The sequence below is a fragment of the Ixodes scapularis genome, unplaced genomic scaffold (genome assembly GCF_016920785.2).
Source record: "Ixodes scapularis isolate PalLabHiFi unplaced genomic scaffold, ASM1692078v2 PGA_scaffold3__209_contigs__length_174095766, whole genome shotgun sequence".
Taxonomy (NCBI): Eukaryota; Metazoa; Arthropoda; class Arachnida; order Ixodida; family Ixodidae; genus Ixodes; species Ixodes scapularis.
Window position 1 is genome coordinate 170,083,947 of NW_024609868.1, and position 17,520 is coordinate 170,101,466.

The 17,520-nt window shown below is 42.3% G+C and overlaps 1 protein-coding gene across 1 annotated transcript; it reads left to right on the plus strand.

Moving 5' to 3' along the window:
• Positions 1 to 15,615: 15,615 nt before the first annotated feature.
• Positions 15,616 to 16,207, plus strand: LOC115318651 (the record flags this gene model as incomplete). Its single annotated transcript, XM_029978358.4, has 1 exon — positions 15,616 to 16,207. A coding segment is annotated over one exon (489 nt), but the record flags the coding sequence as incomplete, so codon positions are not given.
• Positions 16,208 to 17,520: the final 1,313 nt, after the last annotated feature.

The window sequence follows — 17,520 nt, forward strand, 5'->3', positions numbered from 1 at the left end:
AACGCTTTTCTGCGTTTGCATATCTATATCTGTGTGTGTGTGTGTGCGTGCGTGCGTGCGTGCGTGCGTGCGTGTGCGTGCGTGTGTGTGTGTGTGTGTGTGTGTGTGTGTGTGTGTGTGTGTGTGTGTGTGTGTGTGTGTGTGTGTGTGTGTGTGTGTGCTTTTTTTGTGGCATTGGCACAAAATGGTGACCTTCGCTCTGCTTTGAGCCACGGGCTAAAAAATACTGCGCAGCGGCCAAAAAAGTGAAAAGACGAGCTAATATATTGATAAAAATGCTAAATAAATTAACTGATGAGTGGGACACTTATAAGGAAACTTTTTGTGTTTTATTAGGCTCTGCATTTTCGTGTAGTTCTGTTCACAATCCATTGCACTTATTTCCTCAAAGTTCTGTTCATAATTTTCACCCAGTAGATCATATAATTATTGATTGAACTGATATAAGAAAACCTTATTCGCAATCGTGAACCGTCTCTCTCTCCGGGTGGAGACAGTATCATCCCCAAGTTATTGTAAAACACGTAGGTTTATTCCTGAATTATATTACCAATTTTTTTTTTCTTCTACACTTTTTAGTATCCTGTATATTCTTGGACGCCTGGGAAGTGCGGTTTCTCTTCACAAGTCAAATAACAATCGCTGTCCATAGGACTGCCGAAACATTTTGCTACCAGCATGCCATGAAAACCATTCTGACATGTTATCTACTCTTAAAGTGTATGAGTTCTTGAGTCCAATTCCTTTCTAGTATTTATCAAAACGGATTCACTAACAAAATAATAATTCGAAACTCAACGCCTATGCTTTCCTATCGGCATCATTTACGCTATTGATAGGTCATTCAACGTTCACTGCATTTTTATTGACTTTTATAAAGCCTTTACCTTTATCACCCATAAATTACTGCCATTAATGTAAGTCGGCTTATTTTTGACCCCAATGTTTTAAAATGAATTGGATGCCTTTTACCCAAGCGTGCGCAATTTTGACTGGTAGCAAACATGAAGGCTTGTACCCTGTGCTCTTAACATCTGGGGTTCCACATAAGTCAGTGTGAGAACCTTTGTTATTCCTTATTTCGTTTAATGTCCGTCCAAACGGCATTTCTTCTTCCATAAAAGTGTTCGTTCACAACTGTCATTTATCACGAACCTCTGAATCCTACTGACCCGCTTGCAATCCAATCTGATTTACGTAACATTAATTCATGTTGTGACACTTGGCTGATGATACATAACGTTACTAAATGCGAGTGAATGGTGATTTTGCGCAGATTTCAAACGTCGCATCCTCGGACTTGGCAAACTCACACTAACTACACAACAACTTAACGGATCGAACACTTGGCTACTCGAAAAAGAAAAAAAAAAAAAAAAGAATCCGACTGGTCCTGGTATCGAACCAGGGACCTCTCCATTTCCAGTGCACCACTCTACCAACTGTGTTAACCAGAAGTTAGACGTTAGTAGAGCAAACGGGATTTATCAGCTGCCACCAGTCTAACACCAACAAGAGGGAACGGCCTGCATTTTAAGGTTTTAATGATAATGTAATTAGTGCAAAGTTGAAAGCGAGCTGAAAGAGAATAACGAAAATAATGCCTAGAAAAGTGGAACAAAGGGAAAAAGGAGAAACACGAAAATCCAAACACAGCTAAGTGACTGGTGCGCGACTGAAAAATCGGCATCGTCAGAAATTTTTCAGTTGCGCACCAGTCCCCTAGCTGTGTTTGCAGAATTGAGTTTGTTTTTTCCCCCTTGTTCTCCTTCTCCAGGGATTATTTTCATTATTCTCGTTCAGCTCACCTGCGCCTTTGCATGAATTTCGATATGACTTGATTATCTACGGCAAAATATTTATCTTGCTCTGGCTAACCTGAATCTTCTATTAGTCAAAGCGCTGATAATATCCAAACTTGACTATGCATTGTCAATCTGAGACCCTCACATCACCTTGCTTATTGTTAGCGCAGACGCGATCCAAAAGTACTCCGTGCGTTTTATTTCTTCAAGCAATCTTTTTTGTAAGATTGGTGTGATGAAAAATTTTGATTTATATAAATATCGTTTATGTGCAAGGTATAAAATAGAAACAAATTTATCCCAATGTCACGTTAAAAACTTAGCGAAGCTAACTGATAAAATTTATAGGTACCCAACACGAATTAAAGAACCTTGGGAAGTACCCTTTTTTAGAACAAACTACGGCCACCAAAGTTTAAAATATACTTTGCCCTCTACCCTTAACCAGCTTAGTAGGCAAGGCATTGAGCTTAGCAATATATCGGTGAGCATCTTACGAGAAATGTTTATTTCAAATGTTTATTTCGAGCCAAATTGTCCGTGATAAGCACTAAAATCGATGGTTTCTTTCGCGTTTATTTCAGTGGTGTTTAACGTTCTGTGTGTGTATTCAGTATTGTGTAAACTGTATCAATATGCTACTTATCTTGTTTAGCGTCAGTTCTTTCTTTGTAAAGTTGTTCAAACATGTAGTACACATGTCATGTTTCAATTTTGTATAAATCTTTAGTGCCTGCATCGCGACTGCTGGTGTAGGTGGTTTGGGGCTCGTCAAGCTGTTTTTACAGCTTTTTTCCCAAGTCACCTTTTCAACATTGTGTTTGTTGGAAAAATAAAGGTACTATTATTATTATAATTCGGAACTGCCAGCTGTAATGTAATTTCAACCTACTTAACTCTACTTTTTTTGCCATACATTTTCCAGTTTTTGTCTATTTTATAAGAATAATCAGTATAAAACGAAACCTTAGCGCCGCTCGCGTTTTGCTACCTTCGAATATTTCATCCAGTAGCGACCAACAGTTACCTTTGGGTTGCTGGCAGCCGCACCAATCTGCTCTTCGGCTGCTTCGCCCCGAAGACTCGGACCGACTGAAATCACCTTCCAAGCTCCTCCGCTTCGAAACCTTACCCCAACTTCTTCGAAACTGACATTGCTAATCCTCTAGCTTAATCCTGCAATATTTTTATTGTTTTATTACTTTAACCCACTCTCCTCTAATGGTCCGGCCTACAGAGTGAATAAAAATATAAATGAATGAATTTTGCTTCCCAGAATTTCCTTCATCATTGAGTTTTAGAAAGTACAGTACGTTTCATGCACAGTACCTAGAATTTTTTATGATAATGCATGAAAAATGAGACTGGTCAAATGTATCCCCGGATTTAGTTATTTGTCTGCTTACAGAACACACAGAATTGTTTATTCAAGGTAAAACTGGGCGAATGATTGCATAATTATAACTAATTTCTAATATAGATGGCATGACTAGGATACTTTAATCTATTTATTTATTTATTTTATTTCAGCAATCTTAAAGCGCGAATGCATTACGAAGTGGAGGGACAAAACAAACAGGAATAAGATGTATCGCAGATTTTCTGCAACAGTGTCGCTGCGTGAACGTTCTTGGTATACACCTTTTCAAGAAACGCCCATAGGGCGCCGCCATGTTGCTGATGCTCAAGCGGCTGGTGCGACCCTCGCGCCTTTTATTAGCTCAAACTTTTCTGCCACTCTCTTGGACTGTGTAAACAGGCTTAGCGCCATTTTCTACGTATCTTCTGCGGTTTTGCATTCGACATTTCCTGGCCCCTCTTGAAAGTTTGCACTTCATTTTTCTGACGCATGCTGCGTACCCTTTCTGTGTTATCTTCCACTGTGAGAAATGAATCCGGTAAGTGCCTGCCGTTCAAGTGTTTCTGCTTGACATTCACGAGATACGAAAGAGGGGGGACGTCGAACGGCCCTCGATGCAATTTTACAAACAATGACAACTGTTCTTACCCCTCCTAGAGATAATACGCGTAGAGCCCTTCTTAGTCATAGCCAAAAATAGTTGTTAATGTTGGAGTCAGTCGCCCTGTTCTTTGCTTGCTGCGGGTGTGAAAAAAGCATAGTTGAACAAAATACTCGATAAAAGTAATTAAGTTAAGTTACTAAATACCTGCTCTATAAAGTATTTTAAATACTACTCAAGTTACTTTCACTGTAAAGTATCTTGAGTTGAGTAAAAATACTTAGAAATGTATTTCAATTAGTTTTGAAGATACTTCCGCATTGTGTTATTTCTATCGACGTCAGACACAACGACAATTATACAGTTTCGCAAACCTGGTTTACCCGAATGGTTTATTAACACGCAACAACACAAAACAGCGAAAAAAGTATCGTATTTTATGGAGTCCAACTAAAAGGCGCAGAATATTGTCACGAATGACAAATTATGAGACGGCGAATAACTGAATAAACTCAACGCTTAATGGGGCGAACTTGTACCCAAAACAAAATAGAGAAAGGCTAGCGTCGCAGGCGTCGATGTTGGCGAAACAGCAGGATTGAGCGATGCATGGGGCGACACCGACTCCGGACCGCCATTCGGAGCGCCTTTTGTATCCGGGTGTGCTTCTGGAACATTCGGCTTAGAATATTCGGCGCGTAGCACATTTGTAACTTGATCAGACGACAAGGTTTTTGAAGTAACCAGAATGTCAAGTTGAGAGATTAAATAAAACCGGAGTGTGCTCCCTGGAATCGAACCCGGAGCCACTGCGCGAGAGTCAAGCGCAGTAACCATTCGGCCACATGCTCGCTCGACAACGCGCTTGACAATATCACTGATAAATGTTACAAAGCATTTCCGGGACAACAAGAAGGGTAGGAGATCAGATCGTGGCGCCCCCAGTGATTAACTTTAAGACTACACGGATGGGGACAACGAATGCAATGACTCAGCGCTCGGCTGACATAACCGAACGCGGCGTCAGCGTTCGGCTGGATTCAGAGTTCGCGTTCTCCGGTGAGTGGGAAGAGGGTATTTTTTGTTACCACTCCGGCCTGCACGAACAATGCAGCATGCAAGGTGCCCAGCTCAGCACAAAAGCCCAAGTGGGTCAAGTTCGCATCCTCTGACGACTGCTTTCGGGAGAGATCCGGCACTTAGCGTCTCTTCGTTTATTGTTATTATTTTTACATTACACTGTGCCCCGCGCTATATTTAAAAAAAGATGACATGGAGATGCCCACAAGGGCTCTGGGCATGTGCAAAGACCTTGTGCTAGGTATACACCGAGGTGCGGAGACAACAAACGGGTCAGAGCTCCTCACCAATAGTGACATCACTCAATATCACGTCCTGGGGCACGCCTTAGACGGATCGTTTAACTATAATCATAAGCGAACTTGGGATGCGGAAATGAGTGGACGGATAATAAAGAGAACCCACGTAATAGCCACGGCAGTGGTCACACCTTCTTCAACTAGGTGTTGTTCAAAAAGTCAGTCAACCTTCGGGGACGCTTTGTTGGCATTTTGAGAGGTCATCCTGCTCGTTGTCCGTTTTCTGTCCTGTTCTCTGCTTATCAATGTTCACATACTATTGTGTTCGTGACAGCAATAAGTGACGGACTGACCACAAAAAGAAAATAAACAACAGAAAACCTTGACGTCTTACCGTAGCAGACACAAATGCACAAAAAGCAAAACAATTTTTTTGTCCGCCTATTTTTTTTTATTTATTATTTTCTTGACACTCAAGTCTTCATTGTTGTCGTAGGTCCTTTCCAGGTCTGCGTCGCGCCTCAGTGTGGCAATCTTTACTTACGTAAAATCACCCCTTTTTCTTTGAGGATTTTTTTTGGGGGGAAACTGGGAAACAAAAGGCGCCTTTGGGAAAGCGAGGGGAAAACCTTCATTGTACGAACTTTGGGCTGAAATATGAATCACAATTGGCAAAAAGCGATGTATTTTTCACGAGCTCAATCAAAGTGACCGTAGCTAATTGGAGCTAGCAACAGGATTTGGTTGCTCGAAGGATTGTTCACGTTTACTGGTGCCACGCCCACGCCACTTCATACCAAAAAAGTAGGAAAATGGCGGAATGTCAAAAATGTATTTCAGATAATGAGTACAAGATGCTCAGAAATGTAATTAAAATAGAGTATAAAATACTTTAGATCAAAAGTATTTCCAAGATATCAAGATACTTCAAAGAGTATTTGAAATACAGTATCTTGACTAAAGTATTGGAGATAGGCACAAGTCTGGAAAAAAGTAAGCTCTCCCCAAAACGTGCCTTAAAACGAAGTCAGCTTGGATTCCATCCAATCATCAAGATGTGACTGTCATCGGCTGTGACTGTGTTATTTGAGATCTTTCTCGGATAAACATTTTTCAGATAACGCTGCATCATCTGGTACGTACAATATAATGTTCGAATGTTAAAACTTGCTAAATTGTATGTCTGTCCTGTCCATCGATAAACATGTCATTTGTGAGCGTGAAAAATTCATGCCCTTCGGCTATCTTCTGTTTTAAATCATTTCGACAGCTACGAGCTTTTTCGTTTGACACGCAGCAAATGGGGTGGCGCCGTGAAAACTTATCGTGAAAAAAACAACCGACAACTAGTATGTTAGTCGCATTCGTTGTAACGCGCGCGTACTCAACAAAAAAGCGTACAATGTTTTCTTTTTTTTATGTTGTAGAGAGCTTTATTGATGTCCTCACGAAAATACATACACTATGAAACATAAAATACAGCTTGACAAGACGAGAACTTAGCCGCCAGCAATGTTTGAAACTGCACCTACGCAGGCTGTGCCTTTTGAAATCATGGTCTACTCAGTTAGGGTTAGCAGGGAAGCCGGTGAAAGTCTAGCCTCAAACCCAGTGACCGGGCTCGAAAACGGTTTGTTGCCCCTGGGGTCGAGTGTTTCTTGCAATGCTGTATCGGCCTCGAGGTCGACCTAGACGTGGCGCTACGGTCGCGCTATCATCATCATCAAAGCGGGGATAGAAGCACGGCCGCCCCATGGACTCTCCACGCTCGCGCGCGAGACGGCGTAGATTCTTGCGTTCATTTTGTCGCATACTATCGGTGGGAAAGCAATTCTAGCGAACAATGGTGCGGCACAGTTCGGTGCTTCAGAGGAGATTGAATCGTGTTACCAGCGTACGGCTTAAATTTAAATAATCGTGCGTGTAGATGCGTCGTCTGCTCTAGACAGACGTTGGGAAGCATGGATTATCACCACGACGGATGCCTGTATCCGGCTGAACTGCACTATTTATGTCAAATATTTTTTTCATAGATGTATCGGTTCATCAGCGTGGAAATTTAACAAAACAATGACCCAACCCGGATAACACAATACTGGTACTGTGGCCTGTAAAAGCAAAGATTCGATGGATTTTTTTTTTTTTTTTGCTTTTAGATTTTGCAGTAATATAAATATTTAGCTTGAAGCGAAGTTAGTGCTGTATTGCAATTGCAATTGAGTTACGCTGTAGCCAATGTTTCCCTATACTATGCCATGATGCGGGTAAGTTTTTCGAAGTCTGAACAATGCTACTACGTTGCGATGAGGGGAGACTGCCTCTTCTAGTTACGATCCGCAAACTGCTCGTTGGCAGCACAGCTGAAACAAGTGAAACAAACTGTTCTAATATATCTGCGGCGAGTGTGACAAACGAGTGTAGCCCAGCAACGCAGCGGCGTTTGTGGTATCAAATGCTCTTCTCGGTATTAAGGTTCACCCGAATCAATTTCAATTTTCTTGGTAAGAGCCGCGGATGTCTAGAGGCCAATAGTATACATTTATGGCTAAACAATCTTCTATTCAGACACAGTAGATTCTGCAACTCCAACAAAGGAATTGCCTCACGACACAGGCAGCATCGACCGCAGCGACACTCTTTTACTGATGAAGGATAGGGACTCTCGCGAGACTTTCCGATCAACCTCTGCCCTCACGTATATCGGGACTGTGCAGTTCATCGATTAACCTTCAGATTATTCAAATAGCGCTTTAATTGCAATTTTTGTTTTGTCGTTTTATAGGAATTTTGTGCTGGATAAAGTCAACGAAGAGTAAAAAATGCATGCTTTAATAATTTTGAGGTCTTTATTTCTTTTATGACACAGGCTTGCGCGGTAAACTACTTCAGATTGCTTCTGATTGTCACCGAGGGTGATTATACTGCTTAAATAATAACTTAAAAATTGCTTCACTTTAAAAAGCTTCCCCTGTTCATATTTTTGACGGAGTCAAACGTCAAGTTTAATATGGGAATGCAATATGCCACTTATGACATAGTAAAAATAGTAAAACGAATGTGTAGTTTTAACGTCTTCCAGGCAATGTGACCAGCGAAGAATAAACTAACGGATTCATTGTTTATCTATTAAAAAGTAGCGATCAGTCGGGTTAATTTTATGATCAAACCACAGCTCCAATCAACATTCAATGTTTTATTAAATCTATAGTTTGTACCAGATAAAAGAAATGCGTGGGAGCAGCGGTGGCATACCAACCAACACACTAAGATTATGGAAGCTTCCGCCTTAATAATAATCGCTTCGCTAAATTTCAACGGATGTGAGACGGTACAACAAAACCTTTAGTAACTAGAAACAACAAAAACATGAAACATTTAATAAGAAGGGTGAAGCTCAGCCGGAAACGTGCTTGCGTCGTCGAGATCCATGCTTCTGAGCGTGCGCCCTTAGCAGATGACGCACGCCGGTATCCCCGCTTTCGGAGGAGGGACCTCGTGCTGTTTTCGTTTTGTAAAAAACCTGTTTTGCCAGTAACACCTTTAAATTTGATTTGTTTATGTGACCGCATTGGGCCCTGATCTTATGTTATACCAAGAATTAAAATGTCCCCGTCCAGCCAACGTGCTCGCATTTTAATGCGAGAGAGCAAGCACACATTTATTCCCGTTGCTCAGTGCACCCGGGAATAAATCAAGCTAAACACAACTGGTGTTCGCTCTGAGGTCCAGCGAACTCAGAGCTCACACCAGTTAAGTACAGACGCTATAATCACCATCCTACAAGGTTAAAGATTCGGCTTCACCCGCATATCGAAATTTTTTTTTATTTTAACACAAATATTGCGCGAAGATATTGTTTGTTTGTTTTTTCGTTTGACGAACACTTCTTTTGAGAACTGCCTGTGCTAACCATGTGGAGTCAATTTTTTTTCCTGGGTTCAGTGTTTGTTCAAAAAGTATCAGTTAATTAGGTAGTACTTTCTTTCCTGACAATTTTTATTACAATACTCTCAAAAATATCTTTCTTCTAATGGCGATTCTTTGGAAGGCGAGAATCCCGAGCTGGTAGTTTTATCTTTGACAGTTGCTCCTGGTGATTGAGGGTTCGCGCAGCCGAAATGCATCCTTTCACGAAGAGCTCGCGCTTCAAGGCTAAAGGGAGTAGACACCGGACGCCCTATTTTTTCATGCTGTTTAGAGCGCATGCTCGGAACAAGCCCACATCAATAGGCTGCAAAGACCGGCACTCTTGATGGTGCGGAATGCACGTTGCGAAATAACTCTTCAAGCTCGCCATCAGCGCGCGCTCACCAGCCGCGAACACAGCTATATGGCCGCCAGTGCATACCAGTGCTGCGGAAGGGGCACCCCCATTCCATTCCAATTCCATTCCGTGGAATTAGAGTTTTCGATAATTCCATTCCTTTCGATTCCTGGAAATGGGGACACTGGACCCATTCCCACTCCTGGAATGGCTGAGTCGCTCTATTCCATTCCTTTAATTCCTAAACGTAAAAATTGGCACTTGACAGCTACATTGTGTTACCGGCGTAAGCAGCATAAAGCTGACATTATCAACTGCAGAGACAATTGAAAAAAAAAAAAAAAGCAAAATTCCTCAAAAAAGCACTGATTTTACTAAGCGGACCGCTGGTGGAACGAAGTGTTTATTTACAATGTACTGCAAACATCGAGAAATCCCCTTGATATGTCGATGCTTCTTTAGGGCATCGGTCTCGCGACCGCGTGGCTCGCAACAAACAGCAAAATTTAAATCCACTAATTTTCTTTTCTTTTTTTATGCTTTTTTGCATTTGACTTTTAGGACATACGCGGCCAGCGTGTTCGTTTGATAAGACCATAAAAATACCCAGTTCGTGCGTGGCGCAGGAATACGCTATATTACTGTATTCTTCAGATACAGCAACACGGCTAGCACACTGCTGAAAGTGACTCCGTGCACAGCGGCAAGAACACACCCTCAGACAAAATGCAACCTCTGCGGCGCAGCACGAGGGACCGTAAGACCATGTCGCGAAACCTGTTTTAAAACGCACAAGTTCACGCTTACTTTACGAATCTCGATATTTCTTATTGTATTCAATTCAATTTTTGGCTGATTCGGCTGCCCTTTTCCACCCTTCGCACGCTCATTCTCGTGTTTCCTCTTCAGATGGCGAATAAAGTTCGATGATATACGCCGACTGCACCGTGTATAGTTTCGTTTCACAACTTTCAGCGTGCAGCTTGTTTATTTTCTTCGAGACTAATGTCGAAAAATGTCTTCCACGATGCCATGACTCGGTCTGTATTTATCTTGTCTTCTCTTACCAATTGTGGTGTACCTCTTCGCGCTGATCGAGTGACGGTTTCAGGCAGCAGACGGTACCAACCGATTCATTCTTGTACCTCGGTGTCGGCTTTTCGCGTTGTGACGACGGGTCGGGCAGTCTGCTTTGAGAAAGCTCTTCACATCAAGATACAATTAACGGGGTAATACCGTACCGTTGGAATTGACATTCCCCGTGTTTCCTCAACACCACCGTCCAACTGACTTCTCACCGCCTCAGACAGGGTCCAGGCCAAGGAGCACGAATTCAGACTGGACAGCCCAGACGCGCGGAAGCCAAAACCTCAGTGGCAGCTAGCACCCAGCTCTCCTTCTCAGTTGTCCTCACACAACGGTCGCGCCTCGTCTGGCGCGGGACGGTCTTTCTGCAGGTCTAGTCAGTTTGGTCACACCAAGAGCGGTGACTATAGTTTACTTCACCTTACGATGGACCTCAACAGACAGCACGAGAGTCATCGAAACCAATCCAATGCCTTCTGAGTGTCGCGTGACCGGGTGACTCGTAGCGTCCGCAGCAGTCCATCGCAATGTGAAACGAAGTATGCAGAGACTAAAGTCAAAGGAAATGAACGGGAATCCGCTAGCTTGCTTGTAACCCCAACCCACTAAAACATATAAAACAGAAAACAAGCATTGGAACAAAGACCAAGTAAAAGGCGGACTTACACTAAAAATGCAGTGTAAAAAAAAAAAAAAAAAAAGAAACAAGCCTCGGAGCAAAGCGCGAGAGAAGAAAAGGAAATGAATCTCGCTTTGTTTTAATGCCGAAGCAAACCCACATTTCGCACTTCAAAAGAGTGCGCACGAATGAACGTGGAGGGCAGCAGGGTTGGCTGCCTGCTAAACAACGCTCCTCGAACTATAAGAAAGAAATACCTGATCATCTTGCGGCGGCGCCCGAGTCAACGAGTTATCGAGCTCTGCGAGTTATGAGTCGCCCCCCGCTCCCAGATCTGTCTGTGCACGCGCGTGCATTCTACAAACCGTCGCAACACCAACAAAAGAAGCATGACAAGAAGTACTGGGAAGAGTTGTGCATGACGGTTTCTTTCTTTGCCGCTCCCTTTTCTTTTGCTTGGTGCTTGGTGTCTTGTTTCGCTCTTGTGGAACGCCATCGAAGCCTGACGCTTGCGCGTCCGTGAAAGGCGCCACGTTACCCTCCTTTCCCCCTTTGCTCTTTGGTTTGACGCTTGTTTCTTGTATTGCATTTTTTTGCGTATAAGTCTGTTAGGGCTCCACGCGGGCTAGCAGTTTCCCGCTCATTTTATTTCTGAGCAACTGACTCGCTGACTGGCTCGGTTTAACTGACCGCAAACACTAAAAAAAAGGAAAAAAAGAAGAACCGTGCCCCATTTTGGCAGCAGCGACGGCCAACAGTTCACGGCACTAAACGCTGAACCACGTATTTGCAGATATCTTGTGCTGCTGCCTCGTCTGTATCATCGGGCAAGGTGCAGGACCGTCGCATCATCTCGGAAACTCTGCTTATCCGTCTGCCCTGCCACGTGCCGCTACGGACCAATCACCTCGCGCATCTACTGGCCTGCGCCGATTACATCATCGAAGCGGTAGCGTAAAAGGGGACCACCATCGACACCACCGTCATTTGGCAGCAGCGACGGCCAACAGTTCACGGCACTAAACGCTGAACCACGTATTTGCAGATATCTTGTGCTGCTGCCTCGTCTGTATCATCGGGCAAGGTGCAGGACCGTCGCATCATCTCGGAAACTCTGCTTATCCGTCTGCCCTGCCACGTGCCGCTACGGACCAATCACCTCGCGCATCTACTGGCCTGCGCCGATTACATCATCGAAGCGGTAGCGTAAAAGGGGACCACCATCGACACCACCGTCATTTGGCAGCAGCGACGGCCAACAGTTCACGGCACTAAACGCTGAACCACGTATTTGCAGGTTGGTTCATTATCCTGTTGTCTGACGTGGTTTTTTTTTTTTTTTTTTTTTTTTTTATTATTTCTTCTGTCGTTGCTGCCATAGTGTATAGTGTATTGTGCTGGTTTGTTCTGTTTTTGTTTTGTACCTACGATATGGCAAAGGATCTCACCAAAATGTTCACTGAGTTAAAAGAGGACTTAAAGAAAGAAGTAAGAGCGCTGAAAGACTCGTTTGATAGAGACATCCGAGCTGATTTACGTGAAGTTAAGACTAGCATGGACTTCATGAACGGCCAATTCGAACTAATGAAAAAGAAACTGGACGAAGTTCTCAAGGAAAACGTAGCATTAAAAAAGGAAAACGAAGGCCTTCGTCAAGCAAATGCAGATTTGCAGAAAGAGATGAAAGAATGTCAGACTCGGCTGCTTCTCTGCGAGCAGTACACGCGAAACGTAAACCTAGAGATTAAAGGCATTCCAAAATGTGATAACGAACAACTCGGAACCGTTCTGACCCAAATCGGTGAGATCATCGGTGAATCGATAACGCACTCCGACATCGAAGTGTGTCATCGTGTACCGACGCGTATCGCTGGAGAAAGCAACATCATCGTCCAGTTTCTAAACCGCCGTAAACGCGATGCTGTACTTGAGAAGGCAAAGAAGAGGCGTATCACTTCTGTTGATCTTGGCCTCTCGCCGGCTTTGCCAGTTTTTGTAAATGAGCACTTATGCCCAGCGCTCAAGCGTCTGCTTGGCAAAGCTATCGGGAGGAAGCGAGAATTTCACTGGAAATTTGTCTGGGCAAAAAATGGAAAGATATTCGCCCGGAAGTCTGACAGCACGCCTATTGTTCAACTTGTGAATGAAGATGATCTCGTCAAAATTTGCTAGATATTGATGTAAATGACTGTCTCACCAAATGGAAATGGGGTATCACGACTGTATTTTGCCATCCGATGTAATGAATTGCTTACAAACTAAGAACGCTCTTTCTGCATTTCACCTCAATGTGCGCTCTCTCAGAAATAAAGTGGATACATTTGACACATTAATTTCTCATTTTCCATCTCAATTCGACGTCTTTATGCTAACAGAAACATGGTACCATGACCACGATGATATGTATGCCTTGCAAGGCTATACTCATTTTTATTTAAATCGTCAGGTGAAACGCGGAGGAGGTGTTTCCATCTACGTTCGGCAAAACATTAGGTGTGAACTTCTAGCAAGGTATACTGAAATGACAGATGATTTTGAAATACTAACTGTACGAAGTAACAACTTAGTTTTCTCAGTAGTATATAGACCGCCATCGGCGTGTTTTGATAAGTTTAGTTCGTTTCTAGATAGGTATCTTGAATTTATATCTCTAAATAAATTAACCCTTTTTCTTGGTGGAGATTTCAATTGTGAACACACTGTTACACTCGACTTTATCATCGCAATTAGATAACATCATCAGTTCCAATGGCTTCGTGAATGTGATCCAGTCTCCCACTAGAATAAATATTTCCTGCTCCAGTGCCCTTGACCTTTTCGTTACCAATATTAGCACAGACGTCCATGACGCTGGTACAATAATTAGTGATATTAGCGATCACATTCCTATATTTATATCCTGTGGGGTTGGCGCTTCCATAGTGAAATCAAATAAAGTATCATATGTTTTTCAAAACATATCCGAGCGCAATTTGGAAAATTTCAGGGTTCAAATTTTGCGCACTGATTGGGGCCCAGTTTATTCTGAAACATGTGCAGATGAGGCGTATAACACATTTATTAGCATCTTTAGCAATGTCTATAGCTCGAATTTTCCCTTAATAACAAAGACGGTCTCTAAAAATATTCGGAAGCCCTGGATCACTCCTCTGCACCTGAAAATGTTAAAAAAGAAGAATCGTTTATATAAGTCTTTTTTAACGTCAAGAGATCCCGATAAACTGATAATTTTCAAGCAATTTCGTAACCGCCTGACATCTGAATTGCGGAAAGCTAAACTGCAGTACCATACACAACTTTTTAACCGAAATTGCAAAAAACGACCAGAATTAGTTTGCAAATCCATAAATGAGGTGTTACACCGTAGTATACCGCGTAAAGCTATTGGTGAACTTTCTGTTGACGGGAAAAACGTTTCTGGGGCATCACTAGCAGAACACTTCAATAAAGTATTCGTAAACTTAAGCCCGCCGCCAAGTAATGCTAATGCCTTCAGTTTTATACAAGATATAGTACACGAAACAATTTTTTTAGAACCGACTGATGAACACGAAGTATGTTCTATATTTTCGGGTCTTAGCAACAGTAGTAGTTGCGACACAGATGATTTACAAGCTAGACCCGTAAAATTTGTTATAGATATCATCGCCTCTTGCCTGGTGCATATTTTTAACCTTGCCTTGCCACAGGGGACGTTTCCTAGTAGAATGAAATTAGCTAAAGTATCAGTCATATTTAAAGGAGGAGATAAAAATCTACCGACAAACTATAGGCCTATCTCTATACTTCCTATATTTTCCAAAGGATTTGAAACAATTATTCTAAAACGCCTCGATTCTTTCTTTGCTAAACATTCTGTGATTTCGGATTTTCAATATGGTTTTCGCAAAGGAAAGTCAACTGAGTCTGCATTGCTTCAACAAAAAGAAATTATTTTGAAAAATATAGAAAATCGCCTGTTTACCCTTGGTATATTTATAGATTTTAGCAAGGCGTTTGATTTCATAAACCATAAAATACTACTTGATAAACTATACTGTTATGGAATACGTGGTGTAACTCTGTCCCTTTTACATTCCTATTTGGAGCACCGCAAGCAATGTGTTGTGATCGATGGTCATACATCGCCTTTTCTTAACATACGATGTGGGGTTCCCCAGGGTAGTATACTAGGGCCAATGTTATTTAATGTGTATATTAATGATATTGTAAATATAAACAAACAAATAAAATACATAATATACGCTGATGATACCAGCCTATTTCTTGCCGAAACGAGTGTTGAAAAATTAATCGTAGACGCAAATGATGTTCTTAGCCAGTTCCTTATATGGTCCAACAACAATGGCCTTAAAATTAACATTCAGAAAACGAAAGCTATAGTTTTTCGACCAAAGAGCAGGGCTCTGCCAATTAATTATAATATTACAATAGGCAGCGTACCAATCGAGTTAGTGAAACAACATAAAACGCTTGGAATAATTTTTTCTGAACATCTTTTGTGGAATGATCATGTCAATTATCTTGTTACGAAGCTGTCTAGGGTGGTTGGAGTTTGTCACACTGCCGCAATATTTTCCCAGTTAACGTGAAATCACAAATCTACTATTCACTATTTCAGTCTTACATTAATTATTGCCATCTTGTTTGGGGGACAACTACACAAACAAACATAGAAAAACTTACTTTACTTCAAAAAAAGATGCTTCGTCATATTGCCAATGAGCACTATCTCGCTCACACCAAACCTTTGTTTGCCAAATATAAAATAATTAATCTTGATAAGATGTATGACTATAGATTACTGCACAGCTTTCGTTTTTCATCTCCTGAGCATGCTTCGCTTTTATGCAAGATGTCAGAGATCTCCGAACATCCTCGTAGTTTCAACACCCGTCTTTATGAAAAATGGATAGTACCACGAGCTCGTACTAACTATACTTACCAGTCAATTACATATCGTCTACCTTTATTACTTAATCATCTTCTTAATAATAATACTGATATATATCAAATGGGAAGGAAATCATTACTTATGCATTTCTTGTGAATTGTTCCGTGAAATTTCTTGAGCATACCCATACCTTTGTATAAGTTTTGCATTTTGTACAGTGCTGTTAGAAGTTATGCGTTTTTGTGCGCCTTGTGTTGTTTTGCGTAATTTTCTTCTATATGTAGCTGTATATGTTTTCAATCTGTCACAAGTTCTGCGAATAATTTTTTTTTCTTTTTGTATAATGCTGTTAGAAGTTGAATGCATGAAGTGATTACTCAGCGTATTTTTGCATGTAATATCCTTTTGTGTTCTGGATGGATGTCCTGCTGACAAATTTTAGACGGGCCCCAGATCTCGTCAAGCTGCCACTGGCAGCTTTTTGTCTAGGGTCTCCGTTGGCTTAAAGGCCATAAATAAAACGATTGATTGATTGATTGATTGATTCCATTCCCATTCCTTTCCAGGCAAAAGGCACCTAATTCAATTCCCATCCCGTTCCCCTCAACGTTGCCGCCATTCCATTCCCATTCCATTCCGGGGTCGTGAAAATGCGGAATGATTCCGGAATCATTCCAACTCCGGAGAGGGGCAACTCCGCAACACTGGTGCATACTTCCTACAGGGAGTGTTCACTGCCGGCCATAGCTGTGCGCACAAATGCTTGGCTCGCGCAAACGTCGAGCTTTCACAGTTATTTTGCTACATGCATTCTACACCATCAAGATTGCCGGTCTTCGCAGTCCGGTATTCTAAACTTGTTTTGAGCATGCTCTCTAAACAGCGGCCTCAAATATGGCTCCCAGTAAATGGCCCCTATAGACCAGTGTCCGCGGCAATTCCAGGGCGCCGCCATGGATGGATGGATGGATGAATACGGCTGAGCCCTTTGGATCGGGCGGTAGCTTACGCCACCTAGCCATTTTGTTTTACCATTTAAGCTTAGAATATTTAAATGTGAAATCTATATTCACTCCGCAGTGCAAAGAAAGTGAGGCTATAAAACCCCCTTGCCATCAGTGATTAAGAAAATACCTAGTTTTCTCTCGATTTCTGCCACCATTCACTTAATCTTTGCTTGGTAATCTCTACAGTCTTGAAATCCACTCTCCCTTCGCTGTCTCTAAAACCGCTCTGAAATCCACTCTCCCTTCGCTGTCTCTAAAGCCATGTTTATCTACGCTCGCGCCACCACGCGGACAGAACTAGCAGGCAGGAGGGGGGGGGGGGGCGGGGCTGCGTTGGCGGCGTTGCTTTGGGGAGCTGGATGCGGCAGGCTGTCCGAATGCACCGACACATCGTGAAAGATGTCTTCACCAGGAGCCTCCGCGGCCCGTTCTTCAACAGATAAGATGTCGTGAACATTCGAGAACCCATCTCGATCAAGAAAACAAGAGAAAACATTTCTTGTCTTAAATGTTCTCGGTGTCTGCTGACCCTTGACATCCGCGTTTCAGTCCGGGTTCATTGCGT